General features: G+C 38.0%; 2 protein-coding genes across 8 annotated transcripts in view; one reads left to right on the top strand and one right to left on the bottom strand.

The window, feature by feature from the left end:
- Positions 1-9,471, top strand: part of tjp1b (tight junction protein 1b) — a 172,454-nt gene extending 162,983 nt beyond the window's left edge. For 5 of the 7 annotated variants that reach the window (XM_048159234.1, XM_048159233.1, XM_048159232.1 and 2 more), the window contains 4 exons: positions 820-1,243; positions 1,334-1,551; positions 3,789-3,932; positions 7,227-9,471. In XM_048159234.1, coding sequence (XP_048015191.1) covers positions 820-1,243; positions 1,334-1,551; positions 3,789-3,932; positions 7,227-7,321 — 881 coding nt within the window. In that variant the 3' untranslated portion in view covers positions 7,322-9,471. The remainder of the gene's footprint in view (positions 1-819; positions 1,244-1,333; positions 1,552-3,788; positions 3,933-7,226) is intronic. The other 2 variants (XM_048159236.1, XM_048159235.1) reach the window with 2 other exon arrangements.
- A 2,871-nt stretch (positions 9,472-12,342) lies between these two features.
- zgc:101540 (hsFATP2a_ACSVL_like domain-containing protein) lies at positions 12,343-26,172 on the bottom strand. Its single transcript, XM_048158890.1, has 10 exons — positions 25,572-26,172; positions 24,845-25,054; positions 24,501-24,659; positions 24,293-24,417; positions 17,942-18,136; positions 17,776-17,866; positions 17,364-17,562; positions 17,186-17,283; positions 12,876-13,006; positions 12,343-12,761 (listed from the first exon to the last, which is right to left on the bottom strand). Exons 1-10 carry the CDS (start codon positions 26,044-26,046, stop codon positions 12,585-12,587), a joined length of 1,860 nt encoding a protein of 619 aa, XP_048014847.1. The 5' UTR covers positions 26,047-26,172; the 3' UTR covers positions 12,343-12,584.
- Positions 26,173-26,829: the final 657 nt, after the last annotated feature.

Raw genomic sequence — 26,829 nt, 5'->3', positions numbered from 1 at the left:
TGTTTTATTAGACAGGTGAGCAACTGTTTAGATACATTCATCGACAGAAAACAAATTGTTATATAGCTCAACGCGTTTAGTCTTATTGTTTGAATCGCATTTTCTTGATTTACCGCAAGTACCATGTTTTACCATGACTAATATCGATCCAGCTTACTGCAGTGTGCAACAAGTGTCTCATTGTAGCCGCCGAGCGAATGCAGAGTAGCATTATAACAACTTTCAACACACAAATGTATCTAATATGATAAACAGTGCTGCGTTACCCCACATATGCTTGACTGGAGGAAGCAGAAATGGCGACTGTGGCATAATAAAAGCTCCACTGCTCTCGAGTCGTCTGTCGCTGCAGCGGCCTCGTTCCACTCCAACGGCTTTCAGCCACACCCCGCTTCATACTACAGTCATGTTAATAAATCTTTAATACATTAGCTCATCCATGAATATGATTTCTGCCCGAGCCCGATCAGATTCTTTTCCATTGGCTGTAGACGTGAAGACAACACCTCCCATGATTACGCAAAATCAAGGCGTCATCAAGCTACGCCTTTGTTTTGAATAAGCGACCTCTAGTGGCGAAAACTTACATAGTGTGCCTTTAAATGTGACTTGTATAACAAAAATAAAAAGATTAAGTACTTTAATGAAAAAAAAAAAAAGTTGAAGAAGGACCCTCTTATGGAGTGAATGGCCATATTGTGAATGTTATATTGCCATAATTTCAGAAATCAATGCCAATACCAATGAAATTGTGTGATTTTGATACCACAGCAAAAACTAAATGCATTGATTTTAAAATGAATATCATCTAATCTCCAGTGAACTCGCTGCCAGATCCTCACAGCTCCCCCAAAGCCAAACCAGACCTGTCGGCTCTCAGAGCTCCCACCCGGGACGATCCCATCCAGACCAGCTACCTGCCCCCGAAGTCTTCTGTCAACGGCACGGACGCCCCTCCCAAAACGCTAGGTGTCCCTACCAGCTACAACCGCTACGTCCCCAAGCCTTACACCAGCACCGCCCGACCCTTCGAGCGCAAGTTCGAGAGCCCCAAATTCAACCACAACTTGCTTCCCAACGACACACAGTCCAAGCCTAGTGTGAACAACAACCTGAAACCTCAAATCTCACCCCAGCCCCAGGACACCGACAGCGGGGTCGACACGTTCACGCGCACCATGGACAACAGGCCCAAATATCAGCACAACAACATCAACGCCATCCCCAAGGCCATCCCCGTCAGGTAAGATGATGAAAGCCAGTCCAGTACATCAGCCAGAGCTGCATTTACTTCCTCTGTTTACCAGACGACTCACTGTCATCTGTTTTCTAGCCCTAGTGCACTGGATGACGATGATGAGGATGAAGGTCACACGGTGGTTGCCACGGCACGGGGCATCTTTAATTGTAACGGTGGGGTCTTGAGCTCCATTGAGACAGGAGTCAGCATCATTATCCCGCAAGGAGCCATCCCAGATAGTGTGGAGCAGGAGATCTACTTCAAAGTGTGCAGGGACAACAGCATCCTGCCCCCTCTGGACAAAGAGAAAGGTCTGAATCCGTCAGCAGAGTAGATCGTTATGCTGTTGACTTTTGCTTGTTTTATTTTTCTGCTTGCGTTTTGTTTCTGCATGTTTTTTTGTTGTCGTTCGTTTGAAGTATTGTAGGGTTTCTTAGCTTTGATGTGCATTTACACTTCACACATTAGGAAAAACACATTTGGACAAAAACTACTTTTAGAAAAAGATGAAAGACTAGCTACAAAGACAAAGAAAAACATTGTCTGCTAACAATAACATTTGGCACAGTATGTTTTGTTCAAGGCCGGTTCACATCAAGTTTAGTGCATGACAAAATGTTAGCAAAATGTTAACTTCTGTTTCCATAAACATTGGCTTTTTGTCGTTTGCATACATGACTGAATTGTTCAGCATGCAAACTAACCTGTTTACCTACATTCTTTAATCCTACCACATACCTAAACTTAAAGGATTAGTTCACTTTCAAATTAAAATTTCCCCAAGCTTTACTCACCCTCAAGCCATCCTAGGTGTATATGACTTTCTTCTTTCTGATGAACATAATCAGAGATATATTAATAAATATCCTGGCGCATCTGGGGTCGTATTCACAAAACATCTTAAGGCTAAAAGTAGCTCCTAACTTGCCGATTTAGGAGAAACTCTTAAAAAATAATGGGCGTGTCAGTCCTAATTTTAGGAGTCCTAAATTTTTGCTCTAAGAGTATTTCACAAAGCATTTTAGCACTAAAACTAGCTCCTAAGACCAAATCGCAAACAATCCTAATCCACCCAAAGACACTGTACACCATTGAGGCAATAGCAATAGAGCCTTGGGTGCTGAACCTTTTCTTCATAAATGCAATACATTTTGATTTATAGATTTGAATCTACGATGAGACGCCAAAAATAAATCTTTAACAAATAAATAAATATTGTCTGTTTATCTGTGGCAATGGTTTTCAAGAGTTCACACTTACAAATGATTGAATAGGGTAAAAAAAAAAAAAAAAAAAAAATATATATATATATATATATATATAAAATAATATAATATTTGTTGCTTGAATTCTGCATTCCCTTGAGATGAAGACATCCAAGAGGTGGACAATTAACTGTATGTACTAGTTTAATTAGTGACACTTAGTCTACATTTTAAAACCTTTATGGCAACATTTTATTTTGACTATGGCAACATTTTTATTAAAAAATATTTATTTGAATAGGGCAACATTTGTATTTTAAAACCTTTAATTTAATATGGAAACGTGACACCTCATTCTACAATATTTCTATGATTAAATCACTGACTCCTCCTCCATCAGCCAATCACTGTGTTTATACTCCATAGCAACGAGGTCAACCCCGCCCTTACTCTTAGCTTAAGACTTCTGTCTATTCCTTAGTAAAAGTTTGTCTCAGCAGCTTTGTGAATAGGTTTTAAGAGAAAACTCTTAGCTAAGAACTTTTACTGCTATTTAGGAGAACTCTTAGTGGTAAGATAAAATGTTTTGTGAATACGGACCCTGAGCTTTATAATGGCAGTGAATGATACCTACAAGTATGAGCTGAAGAAAGTGCATCCATCCATCATAAACACACTCCACACGGCTCCGGGGGGTTAATAAAGGCCTTCTGAAGTGATGCATTTGTGTAAGAAAAATATCCATATTTAACAAGTTATGAAGTAAAATATCTAGCTTCCGCCAGACCGCCTTCGCTATTCAACGTACGAAGAAAGTGTAATGCCTCTTGCAGTTCAAAACACTTACGCTATGTCCTACGCCTTCCCTATTCAACTTACGGAAAATGTGTAACTGACGCGAGTTTGCACTTTCTTCGTAACTTGAATATGGAAGGCGGTGTGGAGTACACGTTTATCATGGATGAATGTGGATGGATGCACTTTCTTCAGCTCATACTCCTGACCCCTGTTCACTGCCATTTATAAAGCTCGGCTGCGTCAGGATATTTATTAAAATATCTCAGATTGTGTTCATCTGAAAGAAGAAAGTCACCTAGGATGACTTGAGGGTGAGTAAAGCTTGGACTAATTTTCATTTGAAAGTGAACTATCCGTTTAAACGCTACAACAACTAACTATTGAGGCAAAAGTCATAGTGAATGTGTTCCCCATACCAAAGTGTTACCAAATCTTTATCAACCCCAATCTTTGAGGTAAACGGTAGTGTAGGTTTTGAGAGAATGGCACTGTTGCTCTTGAATTGTTTGTCTGTGAAACTTATTTTACCATGTATTCTTTGACAGGAGAAACTCTACTCAGTCCCCTGGTGATGTGCGGCCCTCACGGTCTGAAGTTCCTGAAGCCCGTGGAACTGCGTCTCCCACACTGTGCGTCTATGACCCCTGATGGTTGGTCTTTTGCTCTAAAATCCTCCGACTCTTCGTCGGGTACGCTGTCCTTTCTCTCTGTCCTTTGATGGGTCTTTTGGGATCGGGATTGAAGCGATCTTGGAAGAGGCTTATTCATCTTTAGGTTTTGTTTCATTTTCTGGGTTCTCTGAATTAACATCTCACACAGCCACCCTGATCACATGACGCTTTCACTGTACAATCTGTGTGCTTGCTTTTTATCGTTTTCTCACCGGTCTCAATCACAAATGTCTCTTCAGCTCTTATTCATTCACAATTAATCCATAAAATATTGTTTAATGTGACTGGAACGGACCACATCTTTTGGGAAAGACATCCAGGAGAGAATCCTTCTAAATTGTCATTCTGTGTGGATGAATACAAGAATTGCTTCTGATCATGTGGCTGTAAACAAGGAATATGGATGCCATATGGCATTTGCTATTTTTAACCCTTTTTTGTTTAACCAAATATGGTTATGACACCCATAAATAACCAAACTCTGTGTGTGTACAGAACTGGATTAAGTGCTCAAAAGAGGAGTGACAACTGATTTTAGCTGCAGTGTGAAAATGGAGTAATTGGGTTCAGTCTGATCAGGTTTTGGAAAAATGTTGCAAATGACAAACATTAATTTCATTTGCTGAACTGAATCACCTAAATTGTTGTGTACAAATACAGGAGTCACTCCTAATCTCGGCATGGTGATAATGTGGTGTCTTGTGGCTGTAAACAAGAAATGTTGATACCAGCAAATTAACCTCTTTTACATTTGGTATTTTGAGAGAATTTGGTTGTCACACCCATAAATAACTGAATTCAAGTGTGAACAGAACTAAATTAAGTGCTCAAAATGGGAGTGACTGCCAAATTTAGCTGCAGTGTGAAAAGGGCAAGTCTAAACAGAGTAATTAGGTTCAGTGTTATGTTTTGGGAATAACAGCCAAATTAATTTAGGGGATTCAGCCAGTTCTGTCTGTATGAATACAGGAGTCACTCCTGATTTCGTGATGGTTGACATGGTGATAACGTGGCATCTTGAGGCAGTTAATTGAAAATGAACCTGTTCACTATTTTTGTTCAAAGTCTTCCCCGGAGTAAATTCAGTTGTCACTCCTGTTAATAACCAAACTGTGTGTACAGGATTAAGCACCCAAAAAAGTGTGACAACTGAATTTAGCTGCAGTGTGAAATAGGGCTGCGCGATTAATCGAAATAAAACACAAATCTGCTTTATGAAATATATGCTCTGCGTGTTTAAGAGTGAAGTGTGGCACTGTTCATTTACACATGAGCGGGTTAAATTATAAAAATGGTAACACTTTTCAATAAGATTCCATTAGGTAAGGTTAGGTAACGCATTAACTAAAGCTACGTTTACACAACAAGAATGCGCTAAAAAACTATAAAGTCTTTCCTTTGCGTTTTTCGTGTACAGGTGACAACGTTGTCAAAATGACCCCCAGTCACACGGATCTGCAAAAATAACTTTAAAAAAACCTTGTATTATGCTGCCAGGCCAGTAGGTGGCGATGTAGCTTTGTAAAGAAACACTATGTGCCTATAGACTGAACACGTAATATGCATGCGTATGATGTCACTGTTTTCACAAATTTGAGTTTTTGTAGTTTAGACTGAGATAACGTGTTGTTTTTTAAAACTTGCACTTTGAAACCCATTCTCAAAAGTTTGCATTTTCAGGCCTCCAAAACGCTGTTGTTTGAACGACCAAAACGCATAAAGTCTTGTTTTTAGTTGAAAACGGTGTAGTGTAAACACAAGTTCATGAAATATTTACACACACAACTCTAGATTTTAATAATGTATTAAAAAATTAACTTTTAACTAAAATTATTAAATGCTATCATTGTTAGTTCATGTTAACTATTGTAGTTAGCTAATGTTAACAAATGGAACCTTCAGGGAGGTGATTTTTCAGTTTATATGGATTTCCTTATTTCCCGCCCTGTAAAGTATGATCCATGTGAATTGCGTACATCCGAGAAAAAAATGATTGAAATTGCGAAATGGCCTTAATTACTAAATAAACTGCAAAATGTTACGTTTCTATTACATTTCTTGCGCGGATTTCTTCTAACAGCACTTGCACGTCTCCATGAGTTTGTGGCGCCATCTGCAGGACACTATTAGCATGTTAGCCAGGGTACAATATATGGGGTTCGGGGTGTGGTCAGGTTTTCCTTCTTTTTTTTGTCTTTAGTTGATCACATGGCTGAACCTTATTGTTAACTTTCTTTAAATATTTTTATTTTACAATGAAATATTACAACAGTGATATTTCTTATTTTGTTTAATATTTTTAGAATTAATAATATTATATTTTTGTATATTTTGGTAACACTTTACAGTAAGGTCCCATTAGTTCGAGTTAGTTCACCCAAAAATGAAAATTCCGTCATTAATTACTCGCCCTCATGTCGTTCCAAACCTGTAGGACCTTCTTTCAACACAAATTAAGATATTTTTGATGAAATCCGATGGCTTAGTGAAGCCTCCGTTGACAGCAAGATAATTAACACATTCAGATGTCCAGAAAGCTACTAAAGACATATTTAAAACAGTTCATGTGACTACAGTGGTTCAACCTTAATGTTATGAAGCGACAAGAAACAATTTTGTGCCAAAAATACTAAATAACGACTTTATTCAAACACATAAAGCTTCAAAGCTTTTGTTTCAAATCAGTGGTTTGGAGCGTTAATCAAACTGCCAGTCACGTGATTTCAGTAAACGAGGCTTCGTTATGTCATAAGTGTTTCGAAACGTTTAGAAATTTCAATGGATCACGTGACTTTGGCAGTTTGATCCATGTTCCGAACCACTGATTCGAAACAAAAGATTCGTAAAGCTTTGAAAGCTTTTTCATTTCTGGGTGAACTAACACTTGAATGCATCAACTAACAATATGCAATACATTTGTCACAATATATATTAATCTTTATTTAATAAAAATACAACTGTTCATTAAGTTAATGTTATGTGAGGTGCATTAAGTAATATTAACAGATAACAAATATAAGTAAATGTCAAAAATTAAAAGTATTGTTCATTCTTAGCTCAAGTTAACTAATGTAGTGAACTAATGTTGAAAAATGAACCTTATTGTATATGTACTATATTTTATATGATAACATTTTGGGTCAAATTGTGAACAAGCACAGCAAAGCTGAAACCTTTTTACATATTTTCTTTTTTAGATTGCAATTTTTATCCGAAAAATCACAATTCAATTCAAAATCATCTGAAACTTCAGGTAATTATGTTGTCTACACAGCATTCCTCATGATGTTTCTCCTGTGAATATATCCACAGGTGACCCCAAATGCTGGCAAAACAAGTGTCTACCAGGAGACCCCAATTACCTGGTGGGCGCCAACTGCGTGTCCGTGCTGATCGACCACTTCTGAAGAGAGCAACAGCTGGTCTGTTACTGAGCGTGAGCGCATGGACCCTTCTCCCAGTTCCTCTGCTCAGGAGGAGGGATTTGCACCACTTTATGAAGTATTAATTCTTTCCACTTTCCTTTGATGGGCTGAAGCATCGTTCCCAAAAACATCTCGGAAGATGTCGCAGACGGCACAGTTGCTACGGAGCGCTCTTTATCCTATTTCCTTTGGTTTTTCCTCCCTTTTTTAAGTTTGGTTTTGCCTTTTTCTTTACCTTTTGGTGCTTGAAGACTTGCAAAAAATAACTGAATAAATAAATTAATGAAGAAATCTAATGGAATGCATGACCTGTGCCACAGACAGTCGGAAAAATCCCTTTTTGACATTTGTAGCCTCTTTTTCTCCAAATTGTTAGAAAAGTCTTGAACGGAACTGGAAAAAAATAGATGGAAAAATTCATTAGTTTTACGTAATACAAGTGAATCCTACTATTGTGCTCCCGAACAGAAACAGAAAAGCTGATGTATGTAGAGCTTTTTTGTTTGCGAGGTCATCGTGGAACGCTGTAACGGATTGTCACGGATCGGGAAAGCATGTCGGTTTCGAGAAAATGAAGAACAATTGAGACTTTTTGAAGTGAAGGAATGTGACTGTTGCACTCATCTGCTCATGGACTTCCCTCTCTGGCTAAAAAACAGAAACGAAACAAAAAAAAAATGGGCTCTTTCTCTCTCTACGTTTTGAACCGATCTTTTCTAGCGATGTTTTACCGTAGATAAACATTGACTGTGGTTTTCCGAAACTCCTGCTGTCTAGAGATCTATGCATGTGCTATGACTCAGGTCCAAACGCCTGCTACTAAGTTGAGTACACAAACCTACCCATCATACACTGCAAGCAGTGATGCCTTATCTGCATTTTTTGTTGTTACTTTGACCCGAAAGACTAGCAAACGTCGATTTTCTGTTACAGGAGGAAGTTACGAAGGATACGAGACTCTCACGCCGTAATGAAGTGGGATATTTAGCACACCAATAATGAAGTCTGATCAACAGGTCTGCTTTTTCACTGCTATGCATATGAAGTCAAAGAATATACCAGAACACTAGGATATGTTTCAATTACAGCTGTATATATTGTGCTAGCATATGGCCTTGGTTCGCTGTAAATGACCTTTTGTACATCTTTGTTATTTTGTATAAAAATGTAACATGGAAAAAAAAAAGTTTCTTAAAAAAAAAAAAAAAAAAAAAGAGGAAAACTATAACATTGGTTATGTTTGTATTCCGGTTATACTTCTGAGCCTTGGAATTTAACTTAGCAGTACGGAGAAAATTTAATGGAATAAAAGAAAAAATGAAATAGTAAATGCAACGAAAAAGGACGTTATCTTTTATACCAACGACATATATACAAACACTACGTAATGGCATTTTTAACAGTTACAGATACATTTTTATTATTTACAAACTAGAAAAGTGCTCGGTTGAAATAATTTAACAACTCTGTACTTCTTCAGAAGGGTCTGCTTTGGTGGGCGGACCCTGACTTTATTTGTGATACTGGATGCTGTATTGTGTGCCCTGAAATGTATTTTTCTACTAATAGACAGTTTATTAAGGCACATCAGTACGACTTTGTTTTGATATGACGACGCAGCTTCATCCCGGGTTTAGTTTCTTCTCTTTGTGTGGCGACATTCTTTTTTTTTTTTTTTTTTTTCTCTTGTTTTCTTTGCAGCACATTTCTAAGTATACAACTGTATTAATAAATTCATTTTTAAAGTAAAAAATTGTGACTCGTGATCTAATGTGGTGTTGGGTAAATTTTTAGGATTGTGAAAGATGTTAATGACCCCTGTATTGGGTACAGAAGGAAACAGGTTCATTTGGGTTTGTGGTGTTTAGAAATGTTTATTTTTGAGCTCAGAGGTTGATGGGAAGAGAGGTCATGAATTTAGTGCACTTGCCCTTTCACCTACTTAAAACAGATACTGCAGCTGATTAGAGGCAAACTATTAACCGGCTGACTTGAGACCACTGAGAAAACCAGCAGCCTGCTTTCTTAAAAGCCATTGGGTCAGCAGAATGAATTTTCAACCCATAAAGTAGTGACTCAACTGCTGCTTTTTACATTGGACAGCAAGTGGAAACTCGGAACCACAATTATTGTACTGAAGTAAATAAAAATGTCATTAGAGCTTTGAAGCTTTACAAATCTTTTGTTTCAATTCAGTGGTTCAGAGCACGTATCAAACTGCCAAAGTCACGTGAACTATGGAAAGTCACAGCCTCCAAACACTTATGACGTAACGAAGCCTCGTTTACTGAAATCATGTGATTTTGGCACTCTAAACCACTGATTCGGAAAAACAAAAGTTTCGTAGCTTCATGAAGCAGTGTTTTGAAATCGCACATCACTAAATATTGTTGAATAAAGTCATTATTTTGTTTTTTTGGCACACAAAAAGTATTCTCATCGCTTCATAACATTAAGGTTGAAGCACTGTAGTCACATGAACTGTTTAAATACATCTTTAGTAGCTTTCTGGGCACTGAAAAAGGAAATGATCTTGCTGTTCGGTTTCTCGCGCAAACCGATCGTTTTGTGTCTTAGGACATCAATGTGTCGTCACGAGCCGCAGGGGTAATTTGGATTTGTCTGTGCATGTTTTTTTACTCTCATAGACTTTGTTACCATTGACATGCATTATACGGCTGACAGACGGCAACGGTTGGAGTTAAAAATCATCATTTGTGTGCATCTTGGATGCCCTGGGGGTAAACGGATAAACGTCAAATTTTCATTTTTGGGTGAACTATCCCTTTAATGTTATGAAGCGGCGAGAATACTTTTTGTGCTCCAAAAAAACCCCAAATAATGACTTTATTCAACAATATCTAGTGATGGGCGACTTCAAAACACTGCTTCATGAAGCTTTACGAATCTTTTGTTTCGAATCAGTGGTTTGGAGCATGAATCAAATTGCCAAAGTCACGTGAACCACTGAAATTTCGAAACACTAATGACGTAACGAAGCCTTGTTTACTGAAATCACATGACTTTCACGTTCCGAACCTTTTCAGTTTTGGGTGAACTAACCCTTTAACCGCTTAAGTGAGGAAAAGAACTACAATCCCATGATAATATAAATAAACAATATATTTCAAATAGAGATGCACCGATATATCAGCCAATAATCGGTATCGGCCGATTAAAAGCAAATTTTCACACTATCGGCCGATAATTTAACCCTTAAATGCATGACTGTTTTGCCAATCATTCTTACATATTCGGGTCTTTATCGACCCGGATCTATATCTAACACGGAAGGATCTCTACCTGTCGCGATAATATAAAACTCCTCTGATATTAGAGGAACAATTACAGAAGAATAAAATAAATCGTATTTTGTTACCTTTTGGAGCTTGAAAGGGCTCAGTTTGAGCAGATGTTTTATGCCATCACCACTGTCCTCGTCAGAGCTCATTTCCCAGTAAATTCAGCAAATAATGGGCTAGTTTTATGTTTGAGGTCACGAATATGAGCCCATTCGCGATCTCAAAACGTATTCTCAAAGCTATATAATTTTCAACATCTTCAAAATCAATATTTTGATCGCTAACAGCTTCACCAGATTCGTCTTGTAACAGTTAGTCATATTTTATTGCATTTAGTACTTGCTCTGCAGTAAATCACTGAGCCATTTCATGTTTTTCTTATTTTGTTTTCTGTCTAAATGAGTCGTCACTTCAGCATTGTGTATCAGACATTGCCACCTTGTGGAATAAAGGTGAATTGCACTTATTCCGTCATCTAAGATTCAATTATTGTCGTGCAGAAAAAATATACATACACTCATACACACCTCGGGTCGTTTGCGACCCTATACAATTTTTACAAAAAATGAATACAAAAATAGGCATTCTTTTATAATTTTATGATTTTTTTCTTGTTATATTCTTTATAATGAATTGATTGAGGAATACCAAGAAGGTTGATGTCTAACTTTAAAAAATGAACGAGGAGGAGGGTAGTGAATGACGTCCCGGGTCACTAAAGACCCGAGGTATGCATTTAAGGGTTAAAAACGGCTGTGGGATCCTGTCAATCAAAAGAGGGCAGGAAAATGCACTGCATTTGGGCTTTGTGTAAAGAAAATGCTAAGAAACCAGTTTGATGTTCAATTTTAATAGTAATTATATGAATTAATAACATTCAGAAAGTTAGAAATATTAATTTAAACTTCAGAATTTAGTTAATGTGTGTTAATATTAATTTAATGTTTTAGTAATGTTTGTTTATAACTGATACCAGTTACTCTGAAACAAGTTGATGAAATGGAGAAAATAAACTTTTTCTAACAATTAAAAATATAATGATTAATTATAATGAAATTATCATTCATTTAAAAGAAGGTATAAAAGGCAGAACCCCCAAAGTATTGGTATCGTCAGATATCACTCTGAATAATCGGCTACCGGTATTGGTGGAGAAATTTAGTATCGGTGCATCTCTAATTTCAAGTTTATTGCAAATTATGCATATGTATAAACTTAAGTATTTGAGAGCGTAGAGAGAGACTATTACGTAAATCGCAGTCCTTCATGGGAGTGGGCAGAGCTAATGAGACTAATTGCTTGTTTCAACTCTGATTGGTGGAATTTTCTAATGGGTAATGTAGTTTTTCACCACAAATTCTGCTGTTATTTTCTGTTATAAGCTGAAATAATATGGGCAGACGTCTTCAACAGAAGCAAATACCATCAATTAACAACTTGTAGCTCACAGTATATGTCTTTAAATGTTCAGAAGTTATCATTCAAAATCAACTTTCCAATGGAGACATTTTTTTTTTTTTTTTTTTTTTTACTAATAATTTAAATTTTTTATTTCCGCAACCTGACCATTGTACTCTATTTTGCTACTCTATGCACAATTATACAAGTTGCATTTCACATTTTTCTCTAGCATTCATGACCCAGTTGAGAATCGCTGACTTGAGAGTTAAATTTGTGCATATTTAGTGTAACACAATCTTATTAGATTCTAATTAACTTTTATTACAAGTTAGCAGACAATTATAAATGTACATTATTAACAAGGTTAAGTGATAAGGCACATTTATGCATTTTATAAAGTAAACTAATGTAAAACAGTTGACTGTACTGGTCTGTAAAGGTTAAAATCATTCACCGTAATCACTTGTTTTCCCTGAGATTAGTGGGCAACTACTGGTTAGTAGATTTCAAAATGGTACCGTTAGCTTATTTTATGGTTATTATTACAGTTTAATGTTGTGCGACATGATCGAGTTATAAATTTCCTGAGAGAGTGGAATGTATTTCTTTTGCGTCAGATCCAGGAAGTAGAGAGGATCTTGTATTAAGGTTGGGTCAAAGCCTTCCTCCACCAACTTCACTTTTTTCATCTTGAAAGTTCCTGTGATTTCCAAGGAATTCTGAAAGATAAATTTGCCTTTGCTGAGTATCACAGTGTGAAGCTGAGACTGGAGAGGACGGCGTCTACTAGCAAGATCCGTGGGGATATACTGTATATAGGTGAGATGCTGTACCTGAATTCGGATGAATCGAGGTCTGGCGTACACTGGAAGATAGTTCGCCAAAACACTGCAAGTGGTGACGCAGTCAAACTCTTTACCTTCTTTCAGTTTCACAGCTGCCATTCCAATCCTTCCTTCATGGCCTGAAGATACGATAGATTTGAATTGTTAGGAATCTAATGACTCATCATCACTTGACACCATCACCAATGATAATCACTCAACTAACATCAATGGAATTAAGCATCATGAAATCCATTCAATGCTTAACCCTTTTCATTTCAAATCATGGTTATATTAGAGCTGCACAATTCTGGATAAAATGAGAATCACAAATTTTTTATCATGATTATCCCACGATTCTGAATATAGGCTACAACTAAACAAAACACAATTTACTAGAGTTTCTGACAAAATATTAAAGGTGCCCTAGAACCAGTTTTTACAAGATGTAATATAAGTCTAAGGTGTCCCCTGAATGTGTCTGTGAAGTATAAGCTCAAAATACCCCATAGATTTTTTTAAATTAATTTTTTTAACTGCCTATTTTGGGGCTTCATTAACTATGCACCGATTCAGGCTGCGCGGCCCCTTTAAATGCTTGCGCTCCCTGCCCCCCAAGCTCTCGACTATAATACAGTGCATTTACAAAGTTCACACAGCTAATATAACCCTCAAATGGATCTTTACAAGATGTTCGTCATGCATACTGCATGCATGCGTCGGATCATGTGAGTAAAGTATTTATTTGGATGTTTACGTTTGATTCTGAATGAGTTTGAGGCTGTGCTCTGTGGCTAATGGCTAATGCTACACTGTTGGAGAGATTTATAAAGAATGAAGTTGTTTATGAATTATACAGACTGCAAGTGTTTAAAAATGAAAATAGCAACGGCTTTTGTCTCCGTGAATACAGTAAGAAACGATGGTAACTTTAACCACATTTAACAGTACATTAGCAACATGCTAACGAAACATTTAGAAAGACAATTCACAAATATCACTAAAAATATCATGTTATCATGGATCATGTCAGTTATTATTGCTCCATCTGCCATTTTTCGCTATTGTTCTTGCTTGCTTACCTAGTCTGATGATTCAGCTGTGCACAGATCCAGACGTTAATACTGGCTGCCCTTGTCTAATGCCTTGAACATGGGCTGGCATATTCAAATATTGGGGGCGTACATATTAATGATCCCGACTGTTACGTAACAGTCAGTGTTATGTTGAGATTCGCCTGTTCTTCGGAGGTCGTTTAAACAAATGAGATTTATATAAGAAGGAGGAAACAATGGAGTTTGAAACTCACTGTATGTTATTTCCATGTACTGAACTCTTGTTATTCAACTGCTCTGAAGATTAACAAAGGTCTTATGGGTTTGGAACAACATGAGGGTGAGTAATTAAAGGGGTACTTCACCCCTGGAAAGATGAATGTGTATTTAAAATTGGTCATTTATGTAGTAGAAATGTGAAATTATTTTTGAATTTGGAGCTTTCTAGACTGAGAAAAGGCAGAAAATGTATTTTGACTAATGTGGATGAAAGACAACAATTCCCAGAATGCACTTGTTTTGCTGCCCTTGCGAGGCCACGCCCAAACCACGCCTATCGGTTACAGGCGGCATTACCAGGAAAATTCAAACAACTAGGCTTGCTTTGTTACATATTAATTCTATAAATCGTGAGTTAGTTCATACATTTACAGCGAAATGGTGCTAAATTGCTTTGTACCTGGATGTACACCCAAAACCAGGAAAGGACAAGTAAGTTTCCATCATTTTCCGATTAAGTTACAGATTTGGAGCGATGTAAACAGTGGCTGCGGGCCATCAAACACCCGAAGTTTGGAGATGACACCGTTATAGAAAACCTAAAAAAACGCAGAATATGTAGTCTCCATTTCAAGCATGAGGACTACGAACCAAATATCCTTGCAATGAAGAGAACCATTCTGAAGGACATCGCGATACCATCGATATTCACTTTCCTAGAGGACGAACAGCCTGGGCATCTGGTACTAAGCGTATTCCCCTAGAGGTAACGTTAAGACTCGCTGATACTAGACTGATAACACAGTAGCCTATATGTAGTGTTGAAGGTAGCAGTAAAACTGCAAACTTAGCAAAGTAACGTTAGATAGACAATCACATATAAGTTGCATATAAGTTGACTGTTATCAAAGTAAAGCCACTGTTCTGTAAAACTGAGTTAGTCTATTTATCTATTTATGCTAACGTTACCACAAAAGCCTGTTGCTGTATTGGTTGAGATGACTGCAGAGACCGATAAATTTGCGAGATGAACCAATGATGTAGTGCAGACAAAATAAAGTTAATTACTGTAAGCTTAAAAATATAATTGACACCCACTTTTGATAAAATCTTTGATCTATGTCCGTGAGTAACCTCAAACGCGCATATGTATGGGCGTGGTGAAATGCGGAACTACCTGCTATTACTGGCTGTAGTTTTAAGCCTCTGGCCAAAAAAGCCTCCGATGACACAAAATGACGGAGGCTTTTTTTACAGAATAAAAATGCATAAATCTCTCATCTCGGGCTGATATGAATGGGGGAAAGCACGGTAATTCGAAAATACTAGTGGTATTCTACTAATACAAAGCTTAATGCTAAATCCTGAAGTAACCCTTTAATGACAGAAATTTCATTTTTGGGTGAACTAACCCTTTAATACTTGTTTCATTACTGGAAGAATCAGTGTTTTTGAACGAATCAATGAGAAATACATTTTTTAACAGTAACTTGTCAGGACCTAGTGGCCTAAGAAGTAATTGATACAACTGTTATTTGAAGCACCAAGTTAGTTTCAAAAGGTGGACATCAGTGTTTATATCCAAAATGTAAACCTTTGTCTCAATACTTCTGTGATAATTTGAATATTTGTAACACAGAAAAAACTACTGTGTAGTTCAAAACTGCTCTCTCTGGCTCATTTAAACAGATTTTAATGTTCTGGTGTGATTTTGTCAAAGGTTTTATAGACACTGGCGAATCATTGTCATTAAGGATTAGTCCAATTTCAAATAAAATTTCCTGATAATTTACTCACCCCCATGTCAGCTTACGCTCTATGTCCTTCGCCTTCCCTATTCTACTTACGAAAAAAAAAAACGAAACTGCCGCCGCGTTTGTTTCCGTAAGTTGAATAGGGAAGGCGTAGGACATACAGCGGAAGCTTTTTGAAGAATACGGAAAGTGGAAGCACGTGCAAGGCAATCATTTGTGTTTATAAAGCATTTACAGTTGTATTTTTTTCGAAAATGACAGATCGTTTCGCTAGATAAGACCCTTATTCCTCGTCTGGTATTGTTTAAAGCCTTTGAAGCTGCACTGAAACTGTAATTTTGACCTTCAGCCGTCTGGAGGCCATTGAAGTCCACTATAAGGAGAATAATCCTGGAATGTTTCCATCAAAAACCTTCATTTCTTTTCGACTGAAGAAAGAAAGACATGAACATCTTGGATGACATGGGGATGAGTAAATTATCAGGAAAATTTTATTTGAAAGTGGACTAATCCTTTAAAGGTCCCGTTTTTCGTGGTTTTTTGAAGCTTTGATTGTGTTTATAGTGTGCAATATAACATGTGTTCATGTTTCGCGTGTAAAAAAACACAGTATTTTTCACATAATTTACTTATCTGTATACCGCTGTTTCCACTGTCATAAAAACGGGCTGATGACTTCTTTGTTCTATGAAGTCCCTCCTTCAGAAATACGTAACAAGTTCTGATTGTGCCAGCGGTTCCTGTGTTGTGATTCGACAGCAGTTTAGCGCATCTTGCCCGGAAAGGTCACGCCTCTTACCGTAACGTGGAGATGCACGCGCTCAGTGTTATTGTAAACATGTCTTTAATTTTACCCTATCAATTTGAGCCAGAATCAGACCCGGTGATTGGACTGCGGGATGAAAATAACAGCGTTTCGACGACATGGCGACAAACACACTCTACAAACGCAACTCTTGTGTATTCCTGTGGGCGGAGGTTAGTCAAAAAACTGTTTTAGTGACGTCATTAAAGAAGGAAGTAGAGGGATGTAGTCCAAACTGGCCGTTCGATGTAGGCGACTTCTGTTAAATAAAATATCTCGCTTGGCATTGAACTTTGAGCTTTAAAATTTTACAGATTTTATTTATACTCTAACAACAACATTACACACTAACTAAAGTTTGAAACATGGGATCACGAAGAACGGGACCTTTAACAAAATAAGATAACATGGGTGTTTGGATTGAGATTGCAATCTTTTTACGATTAATCATGCAGCTCTAGGTTATATGCAAATGATAACATTTACCTTCAACTTTGACTCCATACACATTGGCCTCCTCAATGCAGTCCACCATTGTGAGAATATCTGCCACCTCAGTTGTAGCCACATTCTCGCCTTTCCACCTGCAATGACAAATGTTAAGGCAATGCTCGAAACCCCAAGAAGTGTGCAAATGTTGATGCTTCAACTGAAGCTCAGCTACCTGAACGTGTCTCCAACTCGATCCTGAAAGTACACAAAGTTTTCATGGTCGATCCTCAGCAGATCTCCACTGTTGAAATACAGATCTCCTTTCACAAATACATTACTGAGTCTCTTCTTCTCAGTCTGCTGCTTGTTCCCAGCGTAGCCGACAAATGGGGTGTGTTTCGTGATTTTCCCGACCAGAAGGCCCACCTCATCTATGAAACATGTAATATCAACAACTGCAGAGTTAAAGATGCACATGTAACATGTTAAACATTAACTTTTATGACAACGTTGTTCCTAACAAAAGGTCAATGGAAGTCTCAAAAGCTGAAATACTAGACTAAACAAACACATTGTACTATCTTTACTGATGCCACATGGCAATAAAATGAATTCTACCACAAAAACTATAGCACCTGACCTACCTCTTCCGGCTGGGATACACAGACCCTCAGCGTTCCTCACAGGTTCTTCTTTCTCAATGTCAAACTTGATGAGGGCAAAGGGGAAAAACATCTGTGGAAAACAATGGCAATCAAGCTGATCAAGAAGCCTTTGTCGATGCTAAGAGATATGTGTCATCACTCTTACCTTGCTGACAATATTGATACGACCGACCACTCCGACTTTATCGGTGTAATTGATGAAACCGACATTTCCCTCTGTGGCAGCATAGAGCTCCCGGACATGAATACGTCCGAAACGGTTCAGGAACTCCTTCCAGACGTCTGCTCGTACACCATTACCAATGGCGATCTTCACCTTGTGGTCTCGGTCATTGTCTTTCTGCAAAGCGAAAACATCTCGAAGTAGAAAAAACAACCTAGTTTGTGGTTTTATTTTAGCACTGCCTCAAAGCTTTCCAACACAATAGCTCTGTCCAAAACCAAGTGAGTTACCTACTAAGGGAAGATGCTAACGGTCATAAAAGCAGGAACACACCAAGCTGATGCCGACGAACTAGTGGTGACGAAAGCAGACTGCGGGGTTGGCTCATGTCGGCAACGTCTGGGTCCAAAGTTGGCTTGACACACCAAACCGACAGCCGACGGCCAAGTAGCACGTCCATTCTGCGCCTGCGTAAGATGAAATGCCTTTCTGTACCAGCAGGTGGCAGTAGCTGAACAGCCAATCAGAATGGACCAACAAGCTCCGACGCCGATTCAACATGTCAAATCGGCCGAAAAAAGCCAACGAGGACCAACTTCAGCAGACGGTGTGGAACACACTGAGAAAACTTAGTCGGCCGACGAACAAAAACTGCCCGACTGCCGACCGTCGGTTTGGTGTGTTCCTGCCTTACAGAGGTGTAAAGTACTTGAGTAAATGTAATTCGTTTCTGTACTTAAGTATCGTTTTGGCTACTTTGTAGTGTTACTGAGTATCAAAGATATTGGCAACTTTTACTCTCTACTTGACTACATTTTTGAGCAAGTAAATGTACTTTTACTTCACTACATTTGTGATGAGTTACGCAATTACAAATTACATTTTTCATGGCAGCTAACGTTTTCTGCAGCAGTTTGTTTCTGATATAAAGAAGTGATATCGCCATCTAAGTGCATTGAAGGTAATATATCTTGTGCATTTTGCCTTTACTCACCCAAAACTTGTCAACAAGGATATACTTTACGTGAATGTGAGTGCATTAGCAGGTAGTTGCTGATCGCAGGTGTTTTATTTATTAGATGAGGAAATGACTGCAGCTGGTGAGGAGGCTCAAACCAGCACATACAGTAGACTTTGACTACTTAATTTTACTTAATGTTTTATTTATCTGCTATACTGACGACAGTTTTGAAGGATACTGGTTTATATATGACCTTTTTTGTGCACTTGAGCTTAACTGAGACTTGAGAGTTTGTAGATGTTTAAAAGGTTGTTGTGTCGACCTTGATTTATTGCAACATTGAGGTGTTCAGTTTTATTTTGATTTTAGAAAATAAACTTGATTTCTCATCTTAAAAATGAATTGTTTCTTATTTTCACTGGCATGTCTCTCAGGATTAGTGCATCTCTGAGCCTTCATTCAGCATGAGTAAAATACTTAAGTACTGTTAAAATCAGATACTTTAAGACTTTTACTCGAGTCGTATTGGAATTGGTTACTTGTAACTTGTAGTGGAGTCATTTTCGATGTAAGGTATCAGTACTTTTACTCAAGTATGGTTTTCAGGTACTCTTTACACCTCTGCTGGCTTAAAGGTCCCGTTCTTCGTGATCCCATGTTTCAAACTTTAGTTAGTGTGTAATGTTGTTGTTAGAGTATAAATAAAATCTGTAAAATTTTAAAGCTCAAAGTTCAATGCCAAGCGAGATATTTTATTTAACAGAAGTCGCCTACATCGAACGGCCAGTTTGGACTACATCCCTCTACTTCCTTCTTTAATGACGTCACTAAAACAGTTTTTTGACTAACCTCCGCCCACAGGAATACACAAGAGTTGCGTTTGTAGAGTGTGTTTGTCGCCATGTCGTCGAAACGCTGTTATTTTTATCCCGCAGTCCAATCACCGGGTCTGATTCCGGCTCAAATTGATAGGGTAAAATTAAAGACATGTTTACAATAACACTGAGCGCGTGCATCTCCACGTTATGGTAAGAGGCGTGACCTTTCCGGGCAAGATGCGCTAAACTGCTGTCGAATCACAACACAGGAACCGCTGGCACAATCAGAACTCGTTACGTATTTCTGAAGGAGGGACTTCATAGAACAAGGAAGTCATCAGCCCGTTTTTATGACAGTGGAAACAGCGGTATACAGATAAGTAAATTATGTGAAAAATACTGTGTTTTTCTACACGCGAAACATGAACACATGTTATATTGCACACTATAAACACAATCAAAGCTTCAAAAAACCACGAAAAACGGGACCTTTAAAACCTCATAAGTGACTGAATTGGAACACTTTACATAGGCAGGACACACAAACAGTGCTCTAATACACTGGAAGTTCCTTCCTGTCACTCAAAGAGTAGAGCATGATGCTAACAACACCAAGGTCATGAGTTCAATTCCCAGAGAATGCACTGATAAAGTACCTTGAATGCAGTGCAAGTCACCGTGGATAAAAGCTCCCGCCAAATTCATGAGTGTAAATGTAGGAAACTCCATCTGCAATTGATTCCTAGGGCCTCATTTTAGAGTGTGTGTACGCTTAAATCCATGCCAAGGCTCATATTTATTAAAACTGTCTTTGGAGTGGAAAAGTGCTTAGAGCCACGTCAGTGTCTGAACAGACGTACGCACTTTTCCTGGTCAGATAACTGCAGGTTTTTTTTTAAATCTAAGCTATTCTTGCAGCTCACTAAGGATTTGGATGACGACTGTTGATCTTTTATATGTAAATGACATTAATTTAGTGTAGTTTAAAACGTGGAGAACTGAAACCATTCAGTTGCGCGCAAGTTCAAGATCATTTGCGATTTATAGATTTCACATCTGAAAGAGAGGCGTACGCTCGTTTTCTTTGTGTACGTTCATTCTATGAATCACACGTACGCACACCGGAGAAATGACTGTAAGATCAAATTTAGGACGGTTTCTGAGCAACATTTTATAAATGAGGCCCCTAGAGTGTTTCATGTTAGCATGATGCCAAGTCCGTTCACAGTTAGCAGTGTTCAGCAAATTTTCGCAGGTGAAATCCAGTCATTTTAATATAGGAATCCATGCGATCTGGAATTTCGCCAGCAGATTTCACTATGGGTTCAAGTTGGTCACTTGAATTCCCCGCTATGACCAACAGAAAGCTGTTTGGTTTGAAACTGTGCTTCATACACCGCTACACTATTGGCAATGGACTTTTTTAGTGATTTTAAGTGAAATTTTGCTAATGTGAACATACTTTAATGAATATGAAAAACATTGCTTTTAGTATTTTTGTTTTTATCAGTATTATTCAGTATAAAATGAAACATATTTATAATCATCATTTTCCTCATCTCTGTCCACCATCTTGGATGACTGGAAATTCGATGATTGTGTAAACTCTAAAATACAGAGTTTACACAAATACTGAATAAAACAGTATAAAATATAATAGTTTAAATTATGTTTTCTCTTTAACTAGGAGTTTTGGTGGCAATGCATTCTGGTTCAGTCACATTATCATTGTTCAAAAGGTTCCAGTTGGTCATATGCATTTGAAGCATTTGATGTGATTCGCGGATTAACTGCATTTAGCCATTAAATAGTGATTATTGGCACGTGTTTGTAAGTCTTACCAATTTAAAACACAAGCGTTTTTAAACAATTCAACTGCAAGAAGAGGCGAATTTCGCAACCGTACGTTGTTTTCTGTGCGCACGCGCGCTCACAGAGGCGCCTTTCAGATGGCGCGCGAACACATAATCGAGCTCCGTTTCGCGACTCCTTGAGCTTGAACGGACACATACAAACAAAATGATCTCAAAATCCCTGTCTCGACAAGTATTCTTGTATATGGTAGGTTATAAAGTCTTAAGTGAACCTAAAACAGAGAAAGAAATCGGATGTTTCATCATATTGGTCCCGTGCATTCGTCGTGCATCGTACATTGGTTCCACTTAGTGACAGCAGCCTAAAAATAACTGTTATTATTTGTCAAACAATTTTAACAATGATTAATGTATATTTAATTTATACAGTGAACACTATGCATGCAGTGTAATTACAATTATATTTATATTATTACATTTCTGTACATGAATACTACTCTTAAACCTAACTTTATTTGTAACTGTTCTAGTATTTATCTCTATTTTAATTCATGTAGCCAATTCTTATATTTACTGTCTTTTCACTTGTTTGAACTTTATTAGTTAGGAGTTTTTGCTGTGGTATCCAAGTACTTAAAGGGATAGTCTAAGGGATAGGGATCTGTCATCATTTATTCCTCCTCAGGTTGTTCCAAACCTGTATAAATTTCTTTGTTCTGTTGAACACAAAGGAAGATATTTTGAAGAATGTAGGAAACTGAACAGTTTTGGGGCACCACTGACTTTCATAGTATTTTTTTTTCCTACTATGGAAGTCAATGGTGCCCCAAAGCATCCTGGTTACAAACTTTCTTCAAAATATCTTTCTTTGTGTTTAATTTTTGGGTGAACTATCCCTTTAAAGTGTTTTTTTTAAGTTAAATGTTAAACAAAGTTACATTCTTTTTTTTCTTTGTATTTTATGTATGTATTTATTTTTTTGCTGATCTGAAAAATGATGAGATCTTTGATTCGAAAACCGTAATATGATCCGAACCGTGAGTTTTGTGATCCGTTACATCACTAATTTGAAGGCTTTGTTTGAAAGTGAATTCTGAGTGAGCTGTGCTTCATACACCTCTACACTATTGACAACAGACAATCAGAGGAGGCCTTTGCAATTCGGGGGCCAATTTCAAAGATAGTTGGACTTAACGAGCAAGTCATTCAGTCAAACGCTCCCACGGAGAAGAGCAAGAGTTGCGTTTGTAGAGTGTGTTTGTCGCCATGTCGTCGAAACGCTGTTATTTTCATCCTGCAGTCCAATCACCTTTGTTTGGCCTTCCCAGGGACGCTGTACTTAGAGATCAATGGTTACAATTTATGTTTAAGTCGGTTCCCGAAAATTATAATCCACATGTAAAACTATGTGCAGCACATTTTGCTGAGGACAGCTTCCTCAATCTCAATCAGTTTAATGCCGGATTCGCACAAAGATTATTCTTGAAAGATGGAGCAGAAGCTGCTGTCGAATCACAACACAGGAACCGCTGGCACAATCAGAACTCGTTACGTATTTCTGAAGGAGGGACTTCATAGAACAAGGAAGTCATCAGCCCGTTTTTATGACAGTGGAAACAGCGGTATACAGATAAGTAAATTATGTGAAAAATACTGTGTTTTTTTACACGCGAAACATGAACACATGTTATATTGCACACTATAAACACAATCAAAGCTTCAAAAAAACACGAAAAACGGGACCTTTAAACCTTTTGGAGAGAGAGTATTTATTGTGTAAATGTAAAAAGCTTCCCTCTGTAATAAGATTTTATTAATATCACCACCCCTTCTAGGTACTTTTATTTGTTCAATGCCTAATTAGCGAAGAGTCGACAAATTACATTTGAAAGCATCAAAATGCACGGCAATGAGATTTTTTTGGTCCTTCAACCGTATATTACTTCTTTTTCCGGCTATACGCATTTTTAAACAATGCTTTATTTTACCTATATAAGCCAAACCACAGGGACATTTGATCATATAGATTACATTTTTGGTGTTACATGAAATTATTCCCTTAATCTTAAACTGTTTCCCTGAGTGAGGATGACTAAAAGTGTGACAATTTGTTGTAAAATTACATTGTCCACATCTATAATTGCCCTCGGGGACTGAAAAGGGATTACTTTTGGTCAGCTCTCACCACCATTTGCCATATATTGGGGGCTCGTTTATGGACAATTCGTGGAGTATCTTTACAACACTGACTCAATAAAGGGTCAGAGCTTAAAATATATATTTGATTGAATTTGTTACTCATGTTGATTGGGTTATTAGTTTAATAATTTGTATCAGGTGTGATTGACCATGTTGATAAAATGATAAGAAATTGTCAGCTTTTGATTATTCACCGTTTGACAAAGACCTTTTTGGTCGAAATGTTGGCTTTTTAATAAATTTTGAGAGCAGCAGTCAGTGGCACTGTGCCGATTTTTGTTTTTTGACATTCAAGTGTTTCTGATGACTGAGCACCTGCTCTAAGTTGTTTAGGGATGTGCACATACTACTTTCTTCTCTGAAAAATAGCAACAGCAGACAATAGAACTTTTTGCACACGAACTTTGGCCGAAATCTCAGTAATGTGACCTTTGTAACACAAGTCTAAGTAGGTTTTGGAACAGAGCTAATTGACAGAGCCCCTAAAAACAGAGAAATAATATATCTTCACACTTATAATACACGATACACGTGTTTTTACCTTTGGCGAATTGCAGAGGTAGCGCAGTGTTTCACCAATGTACTGCATCACAGTTATGTTGTATTTCCTGCAGTCATCCCAGAACTGAGAGGCGGAAAACTTTCTCCGCAAAACAACAGTGTTACCTGGAAAAATTTTGAATTTGTAATATAAAACCAGACCAACATTTCTAAATATATAATGCAGCATATCATATAATCCATTATACCTCTTTCAATGGATCCAGCGAGTCCGATGAGGAATCCAGCGCTGTGATACAGAGGCAGATTGATGTAGAATATGTCTTCAGACGTCACTCCACAAACACCCTGGATGAATGACGAAGCCCAGACCCTCTCATGGGTCACATACGCTGCCTTAGGAAGACCTCCATGGACCAGAATACCAGTGTTATTTAGGGACGCATATCATTTTTACAGCACATAAAGAGTCATATATCTGTGACATAGCATTTCACCTAATTTTAGCATTTTTTATGAGCAGTATCGGTCTGATTTGGTATGCTATTGAATTGAATAAAACAATAAATATTACATAACCCTTGACAGATACCTGTAGTGCCAGAAGTGTAGATATACAGTGCTGTACTCCTGATATGGATATTGGACCTGAGAGACGGGGACAGAGGTTTGTCTGAAGCCTTAGCGATCGCCTGACCAATACACTGAATGCCGTCGGTAGTGCACTCATCCGACAGGAGGTACACGGTTATCCCCTTTTCTTTCAGTGCCGGCAATATCTCCTCAACAGCATCACAAAGCTCTGCAAGAGAAAGAAACAGTGAAAAACTCAACACAAGCATGATTGCGATAATTCAGAGCCAGTCTGTCTATTTTAATCTCTTTTAACACTAAAAATCATGCATAAGTCTTCCAAATATCTGTTCCCAAAGAAGCTGGCCTGTTTTCACATGCACAGCTTGAATCCTCCAGTGTTTCTCAAACTTTTGTCTTATTAACCCAGTTAAGTAGGGCTCAAGTACTACTTCATGCTGATGAATGTGCTTATTTTTTAACTCATATTATCCACTTCTTTTTCAACATGGAAATGCTGTGAATGTTCGAGACATTTGATTCATAACTTCTGTTTTATATGTTTAAGAAAGCAAAGTACTTCTCAAAAGTAGGTAAACATTTAGAGAATGGCTGGGAATCAGTGCCAAGGCCTCGCAACTGCTATAGTAATAGTAGCCATGTATATCTATACTATATATGTATATATAGACTATACATCCATGTATAGGCACTCTACTGACAAGTGTATACTGTATATATCTCACCAGCAGCTGCTATAAGCACGTTCGCGCCGCAGCAGGAGAAGCAGTGAAGGAGTGATTTGGATCTGATATTGAAGTTCAGGAGTGCAGCAGGACAGCCCAGCTTGGCCAGGCCGAGCCAGGTCCACACGAAACGGGGCTCGTTCCCCAGAAAAAGCGCGACCGTGTCCCCTTCTTTGAGCGCAGCCACCGAGCGAAGCGCATCCGCGACTTTGTTACTCTCCTTATCCACCTCCTCATAAGAGTAAGTCTTCCCCTCGAAATGGATAAACGCCTTCCGCGGGTGTTTCTTCACTGCTTCCAAAAAACAGTCCACAATACTATAGAATGGAGTTTTAATTTTGTATAGGTTTAGTCGTATCCCAAATCCAAGGGCTCTGTACATATACACGCAGTCCTGGAAAAAATATGGGAAGAAAGTTCTCAGCAGCGCGGGGAGAAGAGCCAAGCCCGCGAGGAGAGTTATCCACACATACATGTTTACTAGAGTTTGAGATAGAGATTAACTATATGCCATAGCCTGACACTACTTTCACAGTCTTAAAATTCATGGGCCACATTCTCTAAATGCAAGTTCAGCCCTTTTGGGGCTCTGGAGTGAGATTATATTATTCTGATCCACCCCCGACTCGAGAGCCGAGTCGGGTTGCCAGATCCTTCATCAACAACCCGATAACAAATGTTGTTGTTTCCGCACGTTTGAATAAAATAGACTAGGTCTGTCAATACATTAAAATATGCCTAATTAATCGCAATTAAACGTTTTTTGTAGTTAAAGGATTAGTTCACTTTCAAATAAAATTGTCCTGATAATTTACTCACCCCCAAGATGTCCATGTCTTTCTTTCTTCAGTCGAAAAGAAATTAAGGTTTTTGATGAAAACATTCCAGGATTATTCTCCTTATAGTGGACTTCAATTGGCTGGTTGAAGGTCAAAATTACAGTTTCAGTGGAGCTTCAAAGGGCTTTAAACGATACCAGACGAGGAATAAGGGTCCTATCTAGCGAAACGATCCGTCATTTTCGAAAAAAAATACACCTGTATATGCTTTATAAACACAAATGATTGCCTTGCACGTGCTTCCGCTTTTCGTATTCTTCAAAAAGCTTACGCTGTATGTCCTACGCCTTCCCTATTCTACTTATGGAACGAACGCAGCGGCAGTTCCATTTTTTCCGTAAGTAGAATAGGGAAGGCGTAGGACATACAGTGTAAGCTTTTTGCAGAATGCAGAAAGTGCGGTTTTGGCGGAAGCACTT

The sequence above is a fragment of the Megalobrama amblycephala genome, linkage group LG15, assembly GCF_018812025.1.
Source record: "Megalobrama amblycephala isolate DHTTF-2021 linkage group LG15, ASM1881202v1, whole genome shotgun sequence".
NCBI lineage: Eukaryota > Metazoa > Chordata > Actinopteri > Cypriniformes > Xenocyprididae > Megalobrama > Megalobrama amblycephala.
This window is presented reverse-complemented; position numbering and strand designations above follow the sequence as displayed.